The 19,849-nt window shown below is 40.6% G+C and overlaps 1 protein-coding gene across 3 annotated transcripts in view; it reads right to left on the bottom strand.

Annotated features, from left to right (window-relative positions):
- The window catches only part of LOC116332300 (1-phosphatidylinositol 4,5-bisphosphate phosphodiesterase beta-1), a 118,053-nt gene extending 100,216 nt beyond the window's left edge, over positions 1-17,837 (bottom strand). For all 3 annotated transcript variants that reach the window (XR_005608352.1, XM_031755214.2, XM_039598797.1), the window contains exons 1-2: positions 17,481-17,837; positions 13,077-13,154 (exon numbers count right to left, since the gene is read on the bottom strand). Coding sequence is in view for 2 of the 3 variants with exons in the window: in XM_031755214.2 (XP_031611074.1) it covers positions 13,077-13,154; positions 17,481-17,579 (177 nt within the window). In the remaining variant the exon portion in view is untranslated. The remainder of the gene's footprint in view (positions 1-13,076; positions 13,155-17,480) is intronic.
- Positions 17,838-19,849: the final 2,012 nt, after the last annotated feature.

Raw genomic sequence — 19,849 nt, 5'->3', positions numbered from 1 at the left:
ATCATTCTACACCAAACAAAAGGGGTCTAAAAGCTATTGCGACCGAATGTAAGCTCTGACCACATGACATATAGAACAACACACACGCCATGGTTCTCCATGTTTTATTGACCAGTCCCACAAAAGTCAATGTCCATCTGTAATCTGATTAAGAAACGCTCTACCGGGCTACTGTACGCAGAATCGCTCACATCGATGTCCATTTAGCTAAAGGAAGAAAAAAAATCTCTTTTATGCAAGTTCTACTCAACAGCATTTATCTCCATATTCGATGGAACATGATTCCTTAGATATGGGTGGATCAGCTGAGTTAACACATTTACGTTTTCTTTTGTTCACCTGCTTTATTTCTAAGTAGGTCAAATTAAGAGAAAAAGAGAGCGACTCAACATAACATGCAGAACAATTACATCCAAGCACTCCTGCCCTGGATTTAAAAAAGCCCTGTATCATCTAGGAATAAACAATAAGCCAATGCTTCACATGAGTAAAGGCTGTAGTATCCTTAAAAAAAACAACAAAAAAAACACTTGCTATGTCATATACAGTCAGCAGCCTAGTCTCAAAGCAACATGTATAATAGCTACATTAGTCCACAGTGACAAAACCAGTACCACAAACCCTGCCTGTGTCATGCCTATGTTTTTATGAGCCATATTTATGTGGCTGGACTCAAAAATGAAGCAAAACATATCCACTAGTTTTTTGCTGCTTAAACCAAACAGAAGAAAATGAAGCTAAACATCAACAAAAAGGCAAAGTTGTTTTTTTAAAGTAAAGCAGCTTGTGTAAAATTCATGTTTTGCACTTCGGACCAGCTACTACACACTTTTCTCTGAGACTTTCCTAAACAAAAATGATGAAGTTAAGCAGTCAACGCATCCGTCTCTTAAAATATTCCCAGCATTCTTTACACACCGACACATTCATCATTTTTTCAGTAGATAACTGAGTGCAACACCATGCACACCTTTCCATTCCTCTGAAAGCCTGTGCTTTGAGTGTGGCCAACCTTACACATTCAGACGAGGTCAGAATAATAATTGCTGGAACAATAAAAAACAACAATAATACAAAATGCAACAAAAATAAAAATAATGATTAGAAATTATACACTGTATAATTACACTCTGTGTATAATTACACAGTCTAACTGTTTTTGCTGCCTTAATAAGAGGCAGAAAAACAAGGATAAATACAGTATGCAGTCATTTTTCTGACATTACATGCTTGTTTTTGACTCTAGCGAACCACACAGGGACTTAACTGTCCGTGTACGGTGGCACTGCCAGGCTGGTGTGCATGAAAAAATAAAAATAAAAAAGCTTAAACAAGCCGACACTGACTGATTCAGGAACCAACAGCTCAGTTCTGTCTCAGTCATGCAAATATCTAACTGACAGCTGCAACAGCAGTCTGGCCTCCGTTGCACATTTCAATCTATTCAAATTATGGCTACGTCAAAGTGGCAACTCCTGCAAAAGCTGCTGCCTGAGTGCCGATAAGCTACAGGGCTTATAGGTCCATGACGTTCCATTTTAAAAGTTCAAATGTTCAGGGTTCACATTCGGCTTGGTTCATTCACTGCCTTTGGTAAAACAGCTCCTGTTTTTCTTAGAAGGATCATGTGACTCGTATGTTATGTATAAATATTTGACTTTTATTCCTCTGGACACTAATGTGCATGAGAACAATCAATCTGCACAAGCAAAGGCAAAGTTTTAAATAGTGGACAGCTGTTGTTTTATAACAACAAGAAGATATAGTTGTGAAATAATTTATTAGTGTGTCTAATTAGTCACCAAAAGCAGTATAAGACAGAATGACAGAGTGAGAAACTAACATTTAACTAGCTTACACAGTAGCTGACTGTAGTCGATGGAGCAGCAATAGAGCCAATTCACCAGCATCACTCTTTTCCACACATCTCAGTGCTCTGCATCAAAATTACTTTTCTGACAGTGTTCAAGTGAGTAGATCAGACAGCTAAACAGAAAGGTGGGGTAATTGTTTGAGTAAACTTCACCCAGAAACTCTCTTTTTTCATTCCCTCTTTCCTTCCCGCTCTGCTCCTCGACTTCTCTGGCTACACCTCCACCATACAAATGCTTAGCACGCGATCTCAGACTGCAGCGTGAACTGAACCAGATGAAAGGGCTGAACACAATAGAGATCAGTTTTGAATAAGTGACGCAGAAATAGGCCAGCATAAATGTTATAAATACCTGGACCCATGAGACAATGAATAGCTTAATCATCCTCTTCACTCCGCTGTCATGTTTCACACAGGCAGTCAAACTACTTTTGATTAGGCCAGCATAAGATGTTATCCATTTATAACCAAGCACTTAGTCCAACAACAGAACGTTCTAATTTCTTATAATCTCATGATGCCATCCATGACTGATTTACTCGAATGAATTCCTCTAAAGCGATAGCCATGATATTAAAACGTCAGTATATGGAACACAAGGTTATTGTAAAGGGAAGTAAATATGCCAAAGTTTTACGAATGAAATTGTACTGCTACCGATTAAAAACATTTTATATTTCCAGAAAAGTTCCTCATGACAAAATGCAACGTTAAGAAAATAGTTACGGCTTGCTGTATGCGTACACAATAACAAAAGCATGTGACTTTTTTCCCAAATAAAGAGAGAATAATGCATATATAACTGAATGTGCGCTAAATTTTATCAGGCCACCTTTTATTATTTTCCATAACTGTATGTGCTAAAAATAGTTGCAGCCATTTGTAATGGTTTTCTGTCCTTGTGTGAACTAATGTGCTGTACTGCATCCTATTGTTAGTATTTTGTTAGTGCTGCCAGGGTCCTAGCCTCCATTATTTTGTTAATGTTCAGTAGTTCTTTTTCAGCTCATAATTGGAGAGTTGAGATCCCCAAATAAAACACATCTCTTTTCCTCCACTTCTCTGGAGAGTGTCTCAGTTTCCCATTCGCTGAAATTCTGGAGGTTTATGAAATTTTTTTGCTGTCGTCTTAAGTACCACATCTAATAGCCCGTGGCACAAACAGTGAGTTTATATGCAAATAACGAAATAAGACAGTGTTGACCAAGCGTGGCTTTATGATTCTAATGAAAAGAATGCATCTTCACATTTCCGTCTTTTTGCGTACACGTGGTTTTACTTGTGCACGCAGGGTTTTATGTATCAGGCACCTTGTTGGAGAAACAAAATAGATTTGTGATAATAAGCAACAGCTTCTGGCTGTGGCAAAAAAACTCAGGTCGAGTCTTGAATCAAACTAATAACAGTGACAGAATGCTAAAATTATGCCAGTGCTCGGAGGCATGGATGACTATGCTGAAGGAGACCTTACAGAAGGACAGAAAAGGAAAAACTTCTCATGGAAAACAGCAAAGAAGAAAGAATAATCATCAAAAAACATAATCATTTATACTAATTTATGGTATGATGCCACTATATTTTTAAGTATTCCTGCTATCCAGAGTGTTAACATTCAATTGCTGCGGTATGATCATCAATTACAAGCCATATTATTGGTTAAGCTTATCACCCGCCGCAGGGTCTTAACTCCTCTTCTGAACTGCCTGGTCACCGCCGCTACAGTAAGACACCTCTGTTTCTATTACTCAGCAGACTGAGCCAAGGCACAGAGATTCACACTGAACGGATTTGGCACCAGGAGAACCTTTAATCAGACAAAAGCCTTTAAAACAGCTAAAAGTCTTCTCTCCGGATCCCTGTATCCAGGTTTCATGAACAAACTCTCGTTGTTCAGGAGAGGAAACGAACACAACAATGTCCCTCTTGTTCTTTCCTTTTTTTGGAGCGTGTGTTCACGTGTGTGTGTGTGTGTGTGTGTGTGTGTGTGTGTGTGTGTGTGTGTGTGTGTGTGTGTGTGTGTGTGTGTGTGTGTGTATGTGTGTGTGTGTGTGTGTGTACCGGCCTGCTTGAGCATGTATTGTTTACCAAAGAAAAAGTTCTAATCACAATTCAAAGAGAGGAACAGGAATAAGTCAAGCACAAACAAAGCCTTATGAAGTCACCCAGGAACTGTTAATCCTTAATAGTTTGGCAAATCTTTCCTTCGTTTAACACCTTTCTTTTTTTCTGCTTCTGAGTCTCAGCTCTGCTAAAGAGCACTCTGCAGTTGCCAAGTTCCAAGTGCCAACATCCAGGCCACTGTTCCTCTACAATTACAGTTCTGCCACTGCGAACCAGACAGAATGACAGTTTATATTTTCTTGTTTTTAGGGTGGGTGCTTCAAGCCAAGCTGTTGTCTGGGACACCTAGTAAAAATGTCAGAATGAACAAAACCAAAAAAATATATATCCTAGATTTAACATTTTGTTTTAGGAGCATTTGCAGTTCCCAAGTATCATGATAGTGAGTGTCTGGTTTAACTGTTATAACACTGCAGCAACAGCAATTCTTACCTGGAAACCAATAAATATACATATATATAAAAAACTACTTACTGCCCAATATTGATAACTGCATTTTGTTGTAAGCTTCAGCCAAAGGGTCACCCTTTATGGGTTTTCTTTAAAGCAGTATCCCAATTCCTTATATGAGTCATTTTGTGGTGAAATCTGTCTGGGCAGTCATGAAAAAATGAGTAAATAAGACACAACAGGGAACCTACACCTCAGTACATCAGTAAAGATTTGAACATATTATTTCCTGCTGCCTATTGTTATCTGGTGTGAACAGTACATGTAGATATAAAGTATTTCATTAGAGGATGAACAGCTAAGCTAATAGCTGGACAGAGCAAGGCTGGTTAGCAAGCTGTACTGAATGACTTGCATATCCAAAACACAGATAACTGCTTATGAATAACATACAAATAAATAAAATATCAGCTTGAATACAGGTTTTATAGATGGGCTATTTGCATAGCATAGCATTAGCATATTGCTGCGAAAGAGTTGATGTAAGTAATGGACTGGTCTACAAATTCTGTCTAGCTTTTGGAAATGACACAATTTACCTTCAAAGGAAATGTTGTGCCTTGATGGCTGTAGTGCTGAGGTACAACTTTTATTTTGAAACCAAAACTTCTGTGTTTCCACATTGCGTCACATGTTTTAAAGTTTTACTTAAAATGCTGGGCTAGCGCTCAATGAGTATTTGCAGAAAACAAGAAAAACTACATGCAACTTTGGCAATTTGCAAGCAACCAAAGCAACCAGCAGGAAGTTGTTGGTGCAGCCATTTTTTTGCATCAGATTACAATCAGCGAGAGAAAAACCCCACCAGGAAGCACTGCCAACGAGTCAGGTAATAACACATTTTTCCCCAGCAACCGGTGGTTGCATCACATCCAATATGGTGAACAAGTCTTAAGTAATGTGGTCATGACATCATATAAGAAACCTTACTAGAGATCTAAAGCCTTTTTTGGCATCGGGCAGTAAACGCACTCTTATCTTCTGCAAAGTTGGGCATTTTGACATGGGAGTCTGAGCAGAGTGACTCATTTTCAGAGCCAGCCGCTCGAGATAACTGCAGTTTTTGGCACGTTCATGTTGTCTTAATTTCTCAGCCCTGGAGGTTGCTGCTTGGTTTCAAGATGCACAATAAAAAAAATCCATGTGACATAAACAGTTTATTTTAGCATAGATAATGAATGTGTCACAAGTGCAATCAGTAATGCTATGTTTGGCAATCACTTATCAACTCTGCAGCACACAGTGTAGAAAAGAAGCTAATGAAGTTATAACCATTACTTGTGGTTATAACCATGGTAACCTTCTCACTTCTCACTTGTATTAAATTCATGCGTCGTGTGTCTTAAATGCTGCACATAAATTAAATGCAAGCCAACATCTGAAAAGGCACACACGTCAAGACAAATGCCAAATGCCATTTAATGTGAATACAGCAAAAGGCTGACACAAAGCCCAAATGGTGAAAAGCTCATCATCTTTCACTGGGACGTCGCAGATTGATGCTGTCATATCCTGAAAAGACTATCGACAGGTCCTGCTCACAATCTAATAATTTTTCTGATGACCAAAAATTTATGTCACCAGGTTGATTGATTAAGTAGATTAAAAACAACTGATACCACATAGCACAGCTAACATAGAGAGTGTGGATCATGATAATCACTGTCTTATAATTTCTCTTTTTCGCTCTGTCTCATTCTCTGACTACAAGTGCAGATAAAACAAGTCCCCCATGTGCCATGCTACAACTTGGCAGGGGTCACAATTCACTTTGAGTAGATTGGCTGCAGATTTATGCCTCGTTCCTCACTCCTATAGTGCTGACGGAGGTGGAGGAGCAGCAGGCTCTGTAATCACCAAAAATTGCTGTGTTGGGGGAAACAGACACGTAAACTCTGCTCTGACAGAAGAGAGGGAACTGTGTGTACATTTCATATTTGTGCATCAAGTGTGCCCAGAAATACAAAACCAAAGGGTCTTCGTGTTGTTCTGGATCAGGTCAGTGATAGGCTCATTCAGAAATGCCCCACACATTCCAGCTGACAACTGTGTGAGTCTGGTTTTGGCCTGAGGTGAACTGTCTTTCACCTTTGAACATCATTCAATGCCATATACTAAGTGCTTGTCCAGTGAATGTCCTGAAATTGGCACACTGCTGAAACATAAATCTCCCGAGAGAAAGCGTTTAACCTTTTTTTTTTTTTAATATAACCACAGCCTACTCAGGAGAGTGAATGAGAATGTGAGGGTGTCACACACACACACACACACACACACACACACACACACACACACACACACACACACAGAAATGACTTTAGAGGACATTATGTGGACTTACATCCGTTTCCTGGAGGTTTACGTCAAGCAGAAAACAAAACCATTACATTACCTTAAGCCTCTCTATTCTCTAACCTTTAAACATGTCTTAACCTTGAAATTGTCTGATGTTTTGCATCACAGGGACGTGATCTCCATGATCTGACTCTGTAAACACATTTGTGTCCTCACAACATGAGTAACATCTGGACCACGAACACACACGCACACACACACACACACACACACACATACACGAGGAAACAATTATATCAGTTTCAAAGCGGCGACATTCTTCAGAATGTGAGCGCGGGCTGAAAGAGAATGTGACATTTCTAAGGTGTGTGCTGTCGCTTGGCAACCATGGCAACTAAAGCAAAAGGCTTTTTGCTTAGTTAATTTGAATGAGTCAGTCCACCTCTCCGTGCTGTGGGGCTCCTCCCCTTAAAACAGGCTGAACCAACAAGTGCAAAAATAATTTTTAACCTTCTAAAAAGAAAAAAAAAACACCTATTCTTAGCTGGCCACCACGGCTAGTGTGCATGTGTGCTTGTAAAGAAGACGGTGTGTTTCCCCCTTGCACAAGAGGAAATGCCTCTTCTAAGGAGGAGGATGGATTTCAACGTCATGAGCAAGGAACCTGCAAATACTCCTCAATATAGTTCCTCATTCTTAAGCGTTGCATAGGAATGAGGAACAAAGCACAGATTAAAGCACCTGTACGCTTTCTGAATTAAGAACTAGGGGAAAGATGTCTTGAACAGTAACTGAGTTTTCCTGGTGTACACAGCGAATTTGCTGATATATTTATGATGCTGCTGTTAATATTTGTCTAATCTAGGCTGGGGCTTTGTTGACACAAGGTAAATCCTTGTTATTAATTTACATTTGGGTGACGAGTTTCATTTTACAGCTGATTCATTCATACATGCTAGCACACGTGCTATCGATATCACTGACAATATCACGTAATCTTTGTTATGGTTCTCGTTCCCAAAATCTCTCTTTCTATCTGTGAATTTGTGTCTGCGTGTGTGCTCAAGACAGTGGATCTTTTGAGGTGAATGAGACAGCATCCAGAAACATAAAAAGCCAGCCAAATGGACTCTCAAGCAAACACATACAAACATGGGAGAGTTATGACTGCTGTAGTTTACATAGCAGTGCCCTGTTTAAAAATACGGCAGCGTGCAGAAATGGAGATGCTGCTCACATTGGATATAGTGTGCACCTGTTTCTATCTACAAGGAAGAGAAAAAAATCTACATCGGCTTTTGTAAACAACAAGAGAAGCATTGTTTAAGCTTTTATTTTGGTGTCCACTACAAGAGGAAGTGAAGCCACAAAAAAAAATCGTATTAATATTATCATTGGATACAGGATATCTTAGCTCATATCCTGAGCTGCTGTCACCTTCATTTCCCCAACACACCACATCAAGAACCAATAAAAGTTTCTTCTAACATTTCTTCCCCAGAAGTTGAAGCTGGGTGTATACTGTCAGCACAAGTTACTGTGACTACAACAAAGGCGTAAAGATGAAACCAGCAGAATCCTGAATCGTGGAGCTTTGCATCATCAACTCAAAGGTTAGCCAGAAAGAAAAGGCAAAAACATCACACCTAAGCTAATCTGACACTGACATCAAAACTAAACTTTGCCTTCTTGACCTTAAAACGTGGCTGAAATTCACTGCGTGAACAGACTCTGACAAAAGACATGATCACTCAGTGGAAGAGACAAACTCCGGGATTAACAGCACAGTCAAAAGTAAATATCAAGCCCCTACTGTGTCTAAAGTAAGCTTTTTTTCTGCTTAAAGAAGCAAATTTGAAACGGCAGCAAAGGTTAAGCTGTCACTACCAAAGACACCTTGCCGTCCTGCATGCTAATGGTTGCTTCCTTTATGTTTAATCATTTTATTCAGGTTCAGGGGGATGGACCGGGAATCAAAATGTTGGCATTTCAGTTGTAAAGCATGGCCCTTCAAAATATGATGATGAAAAAGATTCAAGTTCAGTATATTCAACTTTATTTTTGGGGGGAAAAAACAAGAAACATACAAAAAGTGCTCTTTGTGTTTGCCTGCATTTAGTTTTTAGTGTTTCTAACTTTACAGAAATGACTGAAATGGGGATACTGTGATATTTACCTCTAGAAGAATATAGGATTGGGACATAAACCTGTTCCCCTAATGCTGTTACCAACCAGTTGATACTTGGTTGTGGGAGGCTGCTAACTGTCTATGAAACTGATTACTAAAAACCTCAGATACCGGTTGGCAACCCCTTGACAACCGCAAGTCAGTAGGGAAAAATGCACATTCCCCAACTGCTTGATGAATGGTTGCTGGCAATTGCTTGGTGAAACTGACTGCAAAAAGGTATACGGTGTTGGACTGAAAGCCTCCATGCTTTGCTTTGGTCACTAGCAAGTTGCCACTGTCCTGCATAGTTTGCGTGGAAGACGTCCACTTCTCTTCAACCACTCGCTCTCTACTCTCTAAGTGCAACTGTAAAAAGTGCGACGCAAACTGGAAACGAAGACTGTTCCTTTCAAAGTAAAAGCTATGCTTTTTAAAAATGAGGCACAACTTTTTAAAGTTTTGTTAGTTGGCGACTAGTAAGGTAGTAGTAGTGTTTGCAGACAAATCAGCATCTTCCATGCAAATTGCAGGGGACCAAAGCAATGTTAAGGTTTTCACAGCCTGCTCACCAACTGGTTGGGAAATACACATATTTGGCACACTGGGGGATGACCCCTCTCCCCAGAGGTTGCTGGAGGATTGTCCACCGGTCTCTAGTCTGTGTGACTGAGGCTAATGTAAATAAATGTCTCCAAAGTTGATTCAAATTAGCTGTAGGTTTATTTTCAATTTATCTCAGGGGAAACCGTGACTCAACTTAACCTCCTGTCCACTCACACTATCAATAAAATGTCTTATTATTTGTATTAACTAAAAGAAAAAATATTTATCCTTAACAAGGAGGAAATACTCTAAATCTTATCTCTTTACTTTTGGCTAAAGGTCTTTAGTAAATCTTGTAAGAAGCCGAAAGCAGCAGTTAACTGTAACTATCACTGGCAATGTGTGTTGAAAGTCAGCGCAGTAGGCACACCGAGTACAGTTCTGTTGTGCTTCTGAAGAATCTGAGGAATGCTTTTACTCTGCAGGCCATCAGACTGAGTCTCTCACAAACACACACACAGACACATACACATAACAAGTAGACGGAGCATCATAGCTTGTTTAAATTGGTCTGTTCAACAGATGTGCAATACAGTCGTGAATAAATGTTAGCAAATGCACCAAGGTATCTTTATAAACATGAGCAGGCACACTTCTGCCTTGACAGGGGCACACAGGAATACAGCGGGTGCCTTTCTTTATGCCCTAATAGAGTTTTGTCTGGGCTGTGCTTGGTATCAATTTGAGTTATTATGCGTGCGGCAGGACTGTTCTCAACGCTGGGAGACAGAGCAGACACCCACACGCATAAACACACACTCACAAGAGCCTCATCAGTCAAAATCCTCACCTTATGACAGAGGCACAGGAAACAATGATGAATTGATGTCAACGAGCTTCTCTCAGTTCTTTTAGTGGAGAATCACACTCAGTGCTGGTTATCTCTGACCGCAGATTCCCACTTTTAACACGCACCCACAACATAAAATGCGGTAGACATCAAAAGTGGTCTTCTTTTCTTTCCTCATTGAGTGTTCGGTAAAACTGTAGCAGAACTAAAGACTTTATCTCTTTTCCCACTTATACTGGATTCATTTACAGTAGGCTACCAATATACTGGGATCCTTTCTCTGTTCCAAAAACAGCAGGACAGGTACAATCATGGATTACGTGTGGATGTGTGTTTGTGTTCAGAGGTACGTGTACAGAGGGGAAATTTCATGCTTGTGTTCAAGTCCTTGTGCTCAGCAGCTGTACATTCAAATAAACAGAACAAACTGTTAAACCTTCAGCAGATTCTGCACATGCTCTCAAGGTTAAACTGGGAGGAAGTGCTTAATAAGATCACTGAACGTGATAGCATTTCTTATCTTACGTTTCACTACCTTGTTCCTGGTTGTTATGAAACATTTAGCTACAACTGGAATGTTGGAAAAACACAATGCACTATGCAATATTCTCACAGGTGTCAGTTGCAGCACTGCAGGTGTGCCAGTTTAGATTTCTGTCTCCTTTTCAAGAAAGTTCATCAAATGAAACTAGACTGGAACACCCTCAAATCCTTTTTTAAGGAAGCTAACTGAAAGAACTTAAAAAATCATGCTTGAATGGCTTAGAAAGACCAAAACAAACAAACAAGATAAAAAAAAATCATCACAATGCTGGAAAAAGACCATCTAACTAAGTCGTGCTCTGCTGCAGGCCTTTCAGCTAAGCGTTTTCTGAGCGCCTAAATGCTTCCTAGAGCGCCTGTGATCTCTCGATAATAATCCTAGGTGTACCATGATAATTACAAAAGGAATGCCGAATGTGGCTGCCACGAATTCTAATGGTGCTGCTATGGTAATAAGTACTGGATTGTCGAATGGCAGTAGTAAATGGAAAAGGTCAGTGTTTTCAAATAACTGTCTTAAGTGTCTGAAGTGGTAATAGAGCAGGTTTTCAAGCCTGAGCCACTATCACTATTCAATTCAGTTCAATTCAATTTTATTTATACATCACCAAATCACAACAACAGTCGCCTCAAGGTGCTTTATATTGTAAGGTAGACCCTACAATAATACAGACAGAGAAAAACCCAACAATCATATGACCCCTTATGAGCAAGCACTTTGGCGACAGTGGGAAGGAAAAACTCCCTTTTAACAGGAAGAAACCTCCGGCAGAACCAGGCAGACTCGATACATAACTCCAAATGTTTAGGGAGCCCTTCACTGACAGCTGACAAGCATCATGAGGAGAAATTATACCTCATGCAGTTTTGGCACTTTTTCTGAATTGTGCTCATATTCATGCCAAACAAAACGAGACAGCAGCGACGTCATCAGTTTTTGTCTTTTGCCAATCATTTGGATTTTACGACATAAACGACACAACATATTCTCACACTTAGTCTGGCTTTTACTTCCTTCGCTGCTCACTGATGGCTAGTGTCCACAGAGGTGTGTTTTTTAATGCTTGGTGCTGAGCTACAGTGTTCAAAGGCTGACAGGTAAGCCATTGCCACAACTTTAAGTTCTGTCTGCTCTCAGAAACTGTCACTGGGGGTCGTTTGCTAACTTTCTATACCATTGAAATGTTTTTGAAAGCAACAGATGCAAGAGACTGCATGTGTCTTTATATCAGATACACAACGGTTCGCTTTGTTGGGGAGTTTCCAGACGTGCCGAGCCATGCTGGATGCTGCCGATTTGCATAAACTAGCCTAAACTTCAAATTTATGCAAATGAACAGCAGCAAACTAAACACCCCATTTCTCACAATGAAATGCGACAGTACTAGAAAGTGCTGCACCGACACCTACGAAGACGACGAGTAAGAAATGTGGAGAAGTTGGTGCCATGAAAGCTTTCAGCTTGACAGTGCTGCTGTACTGTCAGTGAAATGGAGAATACAGACAAAAAAGCTCTGTGAGAACATGCTGGGAAAACAGTAAGTTTATATCTTCCTGTCATAAGATATATAGCAATTTACTGTGCTGGCCAATCAGATATGTACAGACAGTCCAGGTAGGTCCTGTATCGTATACAAACAACCCAGTATCATGAAAAACTCATAACAGGCGCTCCACCATGTCCATTTCACGTTCTGGAGAGGCAAAGCGCAGAAGTTGTGTTACTGCATGCAGAAATTGCATTACCAGTGGGGGGAGATAATATATTTAAAGCCACAAAGCCGGTAGTGAGCATAAAACGTTTTAAGTACATTGCAGGGTCCTTTATCGGCAGAAACGATTAAGTTAGGTGGCTAATGTGTATATAAATGTAAATGTTTTAATAATGTCTGTTTAAACACTTTCCTGTGACTATTTTCTTGGCTTGAAATAAAATATGTACCTGCTGTTACTGCAGTTTGCGGCAACTTGTACATTTCAGGTTTTAGAGAGGCAATGCGTGAAATGGACATTGGCCTGTCTATTATATATCAGGTTGGTACAAAGCACTGTGCAGATGTCAAAGCAGAGATGAGGGAAACTGTTCGTGCTGCTGTGATAAGCTTTTAATTTGGCCCCACGAATCTGAATTTCATCGTCAAATGAAATTTAGATAACAATTAAAGGGGCTTTAAACATCTTAACGGCTTTACAGCTTCAAACCATTTGGCCTTCCTGCCGTGGTGTCTCACCTTGCTCTGGTCAGTCCAATACAGGAAGTAACCTTTGGGGTCAACTGTCAGAGTCACCGGGGTCACAGTGGTTGAATCCTGTCGTAAAGAAGAAAAGACATGCGTCTGTTTACATCTGTACATCAACATCTGAGTTTCAACATGGGTGAATATCTTACTGCAGACAATTCTATGAGTGAACCAAGATCAAAGCATAGTTTGTTTTATCCACTCGCATACCAGAATTTGAAATGACATCAAAAGTGCTGTTTATGTTGTAAACATGCACTCAATCCATTCCTTTTAGGGTACTTTCCACACCACGACCTGGCATCACCGCAAAACGACCAAGCAGCCTGGGGTGTGCGCGTGTGTTTGCAGTGACTGCAATCATGAAGTGCAGGTTGATTTGGAGTTGATGTTTCCATTTTCCCCTCTTGTAATGGACAAATGCTTTCCCACAGTTACATACAGATGGCTCCAAGTCTCTCTCTCTCTCACACACACACATACACACACACACAGTTTGACCCTGAGGCATACATGGCAACACCAGATATTATTGGATGCTTCTATAAAAAGAAAGAAAGAGCCATTGCCTTTTTTTCTGTGTCCACAGTGGCTGTGGTTCAGCTGAACAGTAGCATATTGTCCTCTTCAATCAGCCATGGCTGCAAGATCAGAGAGATGAGGACCGCATTTGCTGCACAGAGCAAGAAAATCTTCAAAGTGTCTTCATGAGGCTTCTAATGATGTCCCTATCAGAGCATTTGGAGCCAGAGCTAATGGTCTGCATCTGCTCCACACTTGTCTTATTTGGGCGCGACCTTATGCGACTTGCAGCGTAGGATACTGGGAAAGGGTTGGGCTGGTAGACAGCAAAGGAGCCTATGCTGTAATGTATTTAACCATTATGAGTCATTTCAGTCATTTCATACTGTCTAAATGTCACAATCATGGTTTATCCAATATAGGCCAACAGTGAAAATACAGGAGGAACAGAAGAGGGGAAAACAGGGAAAGACGAAAGAAGGGAAGTGAGCTGAAAGTAAATGAGCGGCTCGTTCAGTTTTGGAAACAGTTAGGCATCAGAGGCATTTGCTACGGTGACGTTTGCTATGGCAACCCACCATTCCCATGAAATCTATTAGAGACTCAAGAGGAATCGTTTTGGTTCTGTTCACATGATTGCACAATCTTTGCAAGCTTGATTGAATGACAAAAGATGTGGTTCATGTCAATGAATGCATGCCACACACACACACACACACACACACACACACACACACACACACACACACACACACAGTTTACAGCCTAAAGGAAAGGGAAAAGCATCATGTTTGCAGTTCTTAGATATAGCATTTCAGACCAAATCTGGCTCATTTCTCTTGATCTTTGCTCAGCTCACCATCCACAGTCCAATTTTTCCAATTTAGTTTTTACAGATAAATATCGCTTCCTCTTTAGAAAAATTCAAGAAAATGATAGCGAGCTAGATCAAAGAATATTTAGCAAGTCATTTATATTTCCAGTAAACCAAGTCAAGAAGTCATTCGGGGGATAAGATGCGATGCAAGTGATGGATTGTCTGTCATGTCTGAGAAAAGAAGAAGGCTGGAGAGCACTGGGAAACTGCCTAATGATGTGAGAGCAGTCATTTTCACCAGCTTCTTTCTTAATGTCCTAGCTCTCCATGGCCACCACTGCAAACACATTAAGCCATTATGGACTCTTAGCAAAGATTTTCTCATGGGTTTTCACATTTACGCAGAAACAAGAAGTACTTAAAGCTGGGATTTCACTTCAGAGTGACTACCGGCAGAATAGTACTTGCCCATGTTTTTTTTTTTTTATTGTCATTGGACTATTTTAAGGGATTTGTCTTTAATGGGACAACATTAGGCAGCGGAGTGGCCTGCTTTCTGCTGAATTAAGATGAGATTAGTGACTGACTTGCAAAAGTACAAACACCCTGAGGGAACTGATCCCAGGCAGGAGACACTTCCATTATTTTTAGTGAAGAGTCTGTACCATTAGCATTGCCGCCTGAGGGGGTGTGTTAGAGGGGAGTTTTGAGCTCAGCATATTTCTGTTCTGTATGCTAATGACATATTCTACTACTTTTAAGGGATTTTCTGCTCCCCCGAGGAGCCTGATAATATCTTATTCAATGCACAACCGACCAGAGGGGTTGATATAAGTATAACCTCATAAAAGTCTCTGTTTACACAGACCCAGCATCGTCTTTCACAAATTTTACACTGTGCCCAGGTGTACAGTAAATGATCCTTATAACATGAAGTGTCTATGTGCTGGAGAATCTGAATGGCTCCCTGTGTCTCAACAGAAAGCAGTCATTAATGCTAAATGTGCCATCTGAACTGACAAATAATAACACATCCAGGCAATATTTTACCCATACCCACGGATTTCATGAGCCACAGAAGCAGCCAGCTGTCGACAAGTGGCAGCAACAAAAATACAAGATGTCTGCGCACGTCTGTAGGAGGGAGGTTGGGGAGGTCTGAGGCCTTTGAGGCTTTGGAGAGCTTCTCTGATTGCTTTTCTGCTCTTTTACAACCACCTGCAAGCATCGTGTGCTGGAGTCTGCAGTCACTCTGCCGCTCAAAACTCATGGCTGCTGTCTATGCAGCACAGAACTTTACACTGTTTTTTGCCCAACTCCCCAGGTGAGTTTAAGCATTTTGGAATATATCTGTGACTTCATCTGAGAGAACAAGAAATCATCACCAGAGTTCAGCCATAAATTAAAGAACATACATATAATTTTTCATTTACTGCCTGTATGATTTCCTGCTGAAGGATGTTCAACTCAACACCCAAAGCAATAAAAAAGAAGAAAAATGATTTAATTCAATCCTTCTCCAGTGAAAATTTATTAGCTTTGCTCTCTCAGGTTGGCTGTTTATCCTCTGTGATTCTTTCCATGAAATGATACAGAGAGGAAAGAGGAAGAAAGGAGTGCATGGGAAAGGAACCAGAGAAAGTACCCGTGAGTATGCCTGTGTTTCAGGTCATATGTTTTTGCAAGGAAAGGCCTGGTGGACATTTGGGTCTGAAGATAGTCCTGAATATACATACTAAAAGTACACAAACACGGCTGTGAGAGGGGAAACGGAGTCGCATCTAATGAGCTGAAGGAATGGGCGCTCATTAGTAGTTACTAGTTAAGGAAACTTTCTTATTTAAGCTTAAGGTTGATGATTGACAGAATGGTGGACTTGCAAGTGTGCATAATTTCCTCTCTGCCATCTGTACTGACCGCATTCACACTTCCATAACACTGCAAGACTGATGCCATCTGTGCTGCACTTGGCTCACCTGAGCTGAGTGATTCTGAACATGTATTTGAGAGGATGATCTTAGAAAGTGTGTATCTTAGTAACAGATTCCTCACTGTCTACAGTATTAGAAAAGTCAACGCACTGTAAAAATCAGTTACAGGTGGGCTAAGCCCTCAGCAATTTCACAGAGGGGTTTAAAATTAACAGATTTCCCAGAACGAAAGTAATGGGGACTGTGACAAAATTCAGATATTCACTCATAAACCAGAGTAACATGTGGATGTTCAAATGCCATGGGCTGTGAAAACAGCTATTCCAGAAAAGCTCTTTCTGAATACAGCTGCTGTAAAAACTAAGGTACAGAAGATGCAAATAAACATCAAGCCATGTTAAACTGAGTTCAGAGTGCAGTTCAGTTGTGAACTTGCCACAAGATTATTAGAGGGAGTGTTGATTTGTGTTGATTTATTGCCTGGGAAAGCAATGTGCCACATAGTGTGGCCATAGCCTCTGTTGCTAAAAGGCTATTACTATTATGTTTTACTCAACAGCAGTGTGAAATCAATTTAATCAAGGTCATTTTACTACAGCTGGACCGACATTTTATATAGAAATGCTACCAAAATAAAAATCCCCAAAATATTTTTATTTTTTTTTAATGACCAACTGTTGTGCTTAGATTTGCATGTTGAATGTCAGTGCACTAATTAATTGTGGTTAATTGATAAAAACGTTTCTAACGCATGGGGGTTAGTATTTGATTAGATGAGGGGTGCGCACATTCTCACACACAAGCAGCGGTAGACGCGTGCACCTACTGGCGCGCACAAATACAAATACTGTACATTGGATAATGTAAAGAAAGCACATGTCAGTAGACATTGTAGCTTCACCTCACTCTCAACCACTAACCAGGAAGTCAAACGCAATTAGCTTCTTGTCCGTGCGGTTTCCACTTACAATTAAATCTATCGGCTACTGTTGCACGAGTAGCCTATAGATTGTGTAATACACAGACTGTGTGCATGCAAAATAACGCGTGCAGAAATGATCAGACAGTAAAAATTGAGGAGGAAAAAAAAGAGATTCACCGCTGGCCTGTCTGGCCACTACTTACATCATCCCATTTCATAAATTTGTTGCCCTTTCTTAGGCTCTCGGGTACGGACACTGGCTTGAGCTGCAGCGCATGAACTCCCGGCTGTGCCCCAGCCATTGGCTCATCTACTCTTCTCAACGCACAAGCTCGGGTGGAAATGAGTCACTTCACTCTCCTCTACTCTTGTGTCTCTTCCTCTCCTTTGTAATCTGCTTAAAAGCAGCCTGACGGAAGCCCACTACTGATGCCAGTATGTCATGCCCGCAATGACGGCGGCGGTGGCGCGTCTCGGCTTTGGAGAGCTGCGGAGGCGGACGCAGGCGTAGCGGACCCGGGCCACTCACTGACTGACTGACTGAGCGACATGCAGCTGAAGACGAGGAGAGAGAGACAGACAGAGAAAGAGAGGGACAGTGAGAGAGAGAGAGAGAGAGAGTGAGAGTGGTGGAGAAGGAGGGGGCATCTGAACGAGTTACACGTCTGATGTCAAATTGTACAAGTCAATGCAGGGACAGGATCGATGCTTTAAGTGATCTAGCGCCTCCGTGCGTTGGTGGCAATGCGATGGGCATTTAGTGGCCCCCAAGATGGAAACAAATTAAAAGCTGAAAAAATTAGGGAATCGTTAAATCCTGATTTTTGATGATTAACATTCAAGTAAGAGAGAAAAATCGAGTAACTAGGGCCTTTTTTTCTGACGTTCCTATCAGCTGGGATCGCCATATATAGTCATGTGAAAACGCTTTTAACGTGTCTTACTGCAGTCCTCTGAAAAACTAAGTACACCCTGTGTACTTAATCGTTTTGTGTTGGACTATCAGTTTCTCACATTGCTGTGGAGGAATATTTTTTAATTCAGATTAATTTTATTTAATTTATTTTTTTCCAAATCACATCAACAGTTGCCTCAAGGCGCTTTTACCTACTACTCTTTACAACCTTGCTTCATTTCATAGAGGTTTGCAGGCATTTGTTCATGCACAGCTCTCTGAGGGTCCCACCACAGCATTTCAGTTAGGTTGAGGTCTGTATTTTGACTGGGTCATTGCAACACCTTGAATTTTTTAGTTTTTCAACCATTCTGTTGCATTCTGTTCTGCTGCATGACCAAATTTCTGCCAAGTCAGTCAGACAGATGGCCTCATCTTTGACTCTAGAATATGGTACACAGAGGAGTTCACGGTCGACTCCATGATTGCAAGGTGCCCAATAACTGTGGCTGCAAAACAAGCCCAAATCAACACACCTCCACTGGAAAGTTGGTACAAGGTGTTTGTGCTGATATGCTGTGTTTATGCTGCACTTTATGACCAAATAGCTCCACTTTGATCTTATCTGTCTGAAGGACATTGTTCCAGAAGTCTTGTGGTTTCAGATGCAACTTAGCAAACCTACACCATGTAGTCATGTTCTTTTTAGAGAAAAGCCTTCTTCTAGCATTTGCAGAAAAACCATACTTGTTCAGTCTTTTTCTAATTGTACTGTAATCAACTTTAACATCTAACATGTTAACTGTGGCCTGTAGTGTGTGAGATTTAGCTGTAGGGTGTTTTACAATTTCTTTTTTTCACTGTATTACCAAACACTTGAATGCTCTAGATCCGCAAACTGCAAAAAAAAAGATTTATTTATTTTTAATAGAGGTGCTAATACTTTCTGATGATAAATTGCAAATTAAACCTTGTTTCTATGTGGATCGTTAGGACCACATTCACCCAGGGTGTGCCTTAGCTTAGTTGAATATTAATCTGGTGCTGGGTTATTGATGCTGCCACGATCAGAGCTTCTGTACTATGGTACTGGCTAGACTTTTCCACCTACTCACAGGATTCAATATCAGTCACTTCCTCTATTTGCTAATATTACATCCCATGGATGGGCTTGGTCCTCCACAACATTTCCTCTTCTTTCTAATCTCTTTCATTCTGCTGCTGCGCAGCGCTCTGTTGGCGCAGTTCATCCTGAGAGGCCATCCTGATGTATTCATAGATTCTCTTTGTTTCAGAGTGGCACTTACTAACATTTGTACTGTGCCCATGTTCATTTTTTAAAGGCATTTTTGTGACATGGAAGCATTCTTTATTCTTATGGATGTGGTGAAATATCAGACATGAACTCCTTGTTCCATCATGATGAGATCATCAGATGGCACATGTGATCTGTTATATTCATACCTGTATCTAGGGTAAAAGGTGCTACTGGCTAATTCAAAATATCAGCTAGAGTGCACACAGATTTCTGTTCCTTTGCCCACACATGGCTCTGGGCTTTTTCTTACTTCTTCATGACTAAACTTCTTTCCAAAGTTCTGTGAGTGCCTCACTACCCTTAGGACCTTTTTTGGAGTTTAACTTTCTTGTTAAATAAAACACAAAACTCCTCTGGGC

This window comes from Oreochromis aureus, linkage group 15 (assembly GCF_013358895.1).
Source record: "Oreochromis aureus strain Israel breed Guangdong linkage group 15, ZZ_aureus, whole genome shotgun sequence".
NCBI classification, from domain to species: Eukaryota; Metazoa; Chordata; class Actinopteri; order Cichliformes; family Cichlidae; genus Oreochromis; species Oreochromis aureus.
This window is presented reverse-complemented; position numbering and strand designations above follow the sequence as displayed.